Below are 1,086 nucleotides of genomic sequence, written 5' to 3'. Positions count from 1 at the left end.
TGTCTCCTTGCTTAGCAATTACACGCGTAGCGATATCCCGGGCCGGGAGCCGGAGGAGCCGCCTGCAATTGAGGTTGAGGGCGACGAGGAGTACGAGGTTGAGCGGATCAAAGATTCGAGGATCTTCCGGCGTCAGCTGCAGTATCTCGTCAAGTGGAAGGGGTATGATGATTCACATACGTCATGGGAACCGGCGCGCAACGTTGCCAATGCGCCGGCCCTCATAGCCGACTTCCACCGGAAGAACCCGAACGCCCCTCGTCGACTCAATGCTGCTACTTTTGGTGGTCTCAACTTTCAGCCAATGCCTTCGCCGCTGACTGAAGCACGATGCCGCTCCGGATGGGAGATGGGCAAGGGCGCCTCGCATGAGGTCATGCGCCGTTGAGGGGGGGGTAATGTCACGAGTTGGTACGGCGTCTAGCCGTTTTTTAATTTTTTCCTTTTCGCGGGCTCGAACCCGCGACCTCTGTACTACATACCGGATATGGACGCGTCGTTATCTACTGTACGATTAGATTAGATGGGGCGGCAGCACACGGCACAGCTCGGGCTCCGCTGACATAGCCGCTCTGACTCACCGGCCCCCGGGGCCGCGTCAGCATGCTGCGCACAGACCAGCTGTGCACGGACCAGCGCGCACAGCCTGCCCTTATCTACCCCTGTATATAAACCGGCCTCTGCTGCCCTAGGGACCTCAGTTTCGACCTCTTGTCCCTAGGTCAGTAAGCCTCCATTTGTATCATTTCTTACTTTACTAACTAATACATTTTCTTGTCCCTAGCCTTAGGTTTGAGCCTCGCTCACCATCGCTTCGGTGAGAACCAGTCGGACGCCCCTCGCTTCTAGGCATTCCCCTGTCGCTTGACCTCAAGTCGCGACAGTAATGCTGTTAAGCGCAACAATGAAGTGAATAGAACTGGGGGACAGGGTGCCCCAGGATGCTGCCTTATATACATGAGGGAAAACCCCCCAGGGACCGGTAATGGACCCCTGGTACCTAGCTGGGTAAGGATTACTAAGTATCATGTGCTCGATGATGTCATATATAATGTCATAGTCTGGCCCTGCCCTGCCCTGGGCCTA

The 1,086-nt window shown here is 55.9% G+C and overlaps 1 protein-coding gene across 1 annotated transcript; it reads right to left on the bottom strand.

Annotated features, from left to right (window-relative positions):
- Positions 1 to 474: 474 nt before the first annotated feature.
- POSPLADRAFT_1163044 (hypothetical protein) lies at positions 475 to 877 on the bottom strand (the record flags this gene model as incomplete). The annotated part of the gene is made up of 3 exons (XM_024487763.1): positions 475 to 506; positions 582 to 662; positions 769 to 877. Coding segments are annotated over 3 exons (222 nt in total), but the record flags the coding sequence as incomplete, so codon positions are not given.
- Positions 878 to 1,086: the final 209 nt, after the last annotated feature.

Source organism: Postia placenta, assembly GCF_002117355.1.
Source record: "Postia placenta MAD-698-R-SB12 unplaced genomic scaffold POSPLAscaffold_339, whole genome shotgun sequence".
NCBI lineage: Eukaryota > Fungi > Basidiomycota > Agaricomycetes > Polyporales > Adustoporiaceae > Rhodonia > Rhodonia placenta.
The sequence above is the reverse complement of the archived record's forward strand: the minus strand, read 5'-3'. Positions and strand labels throughout refer to the sequence as shown.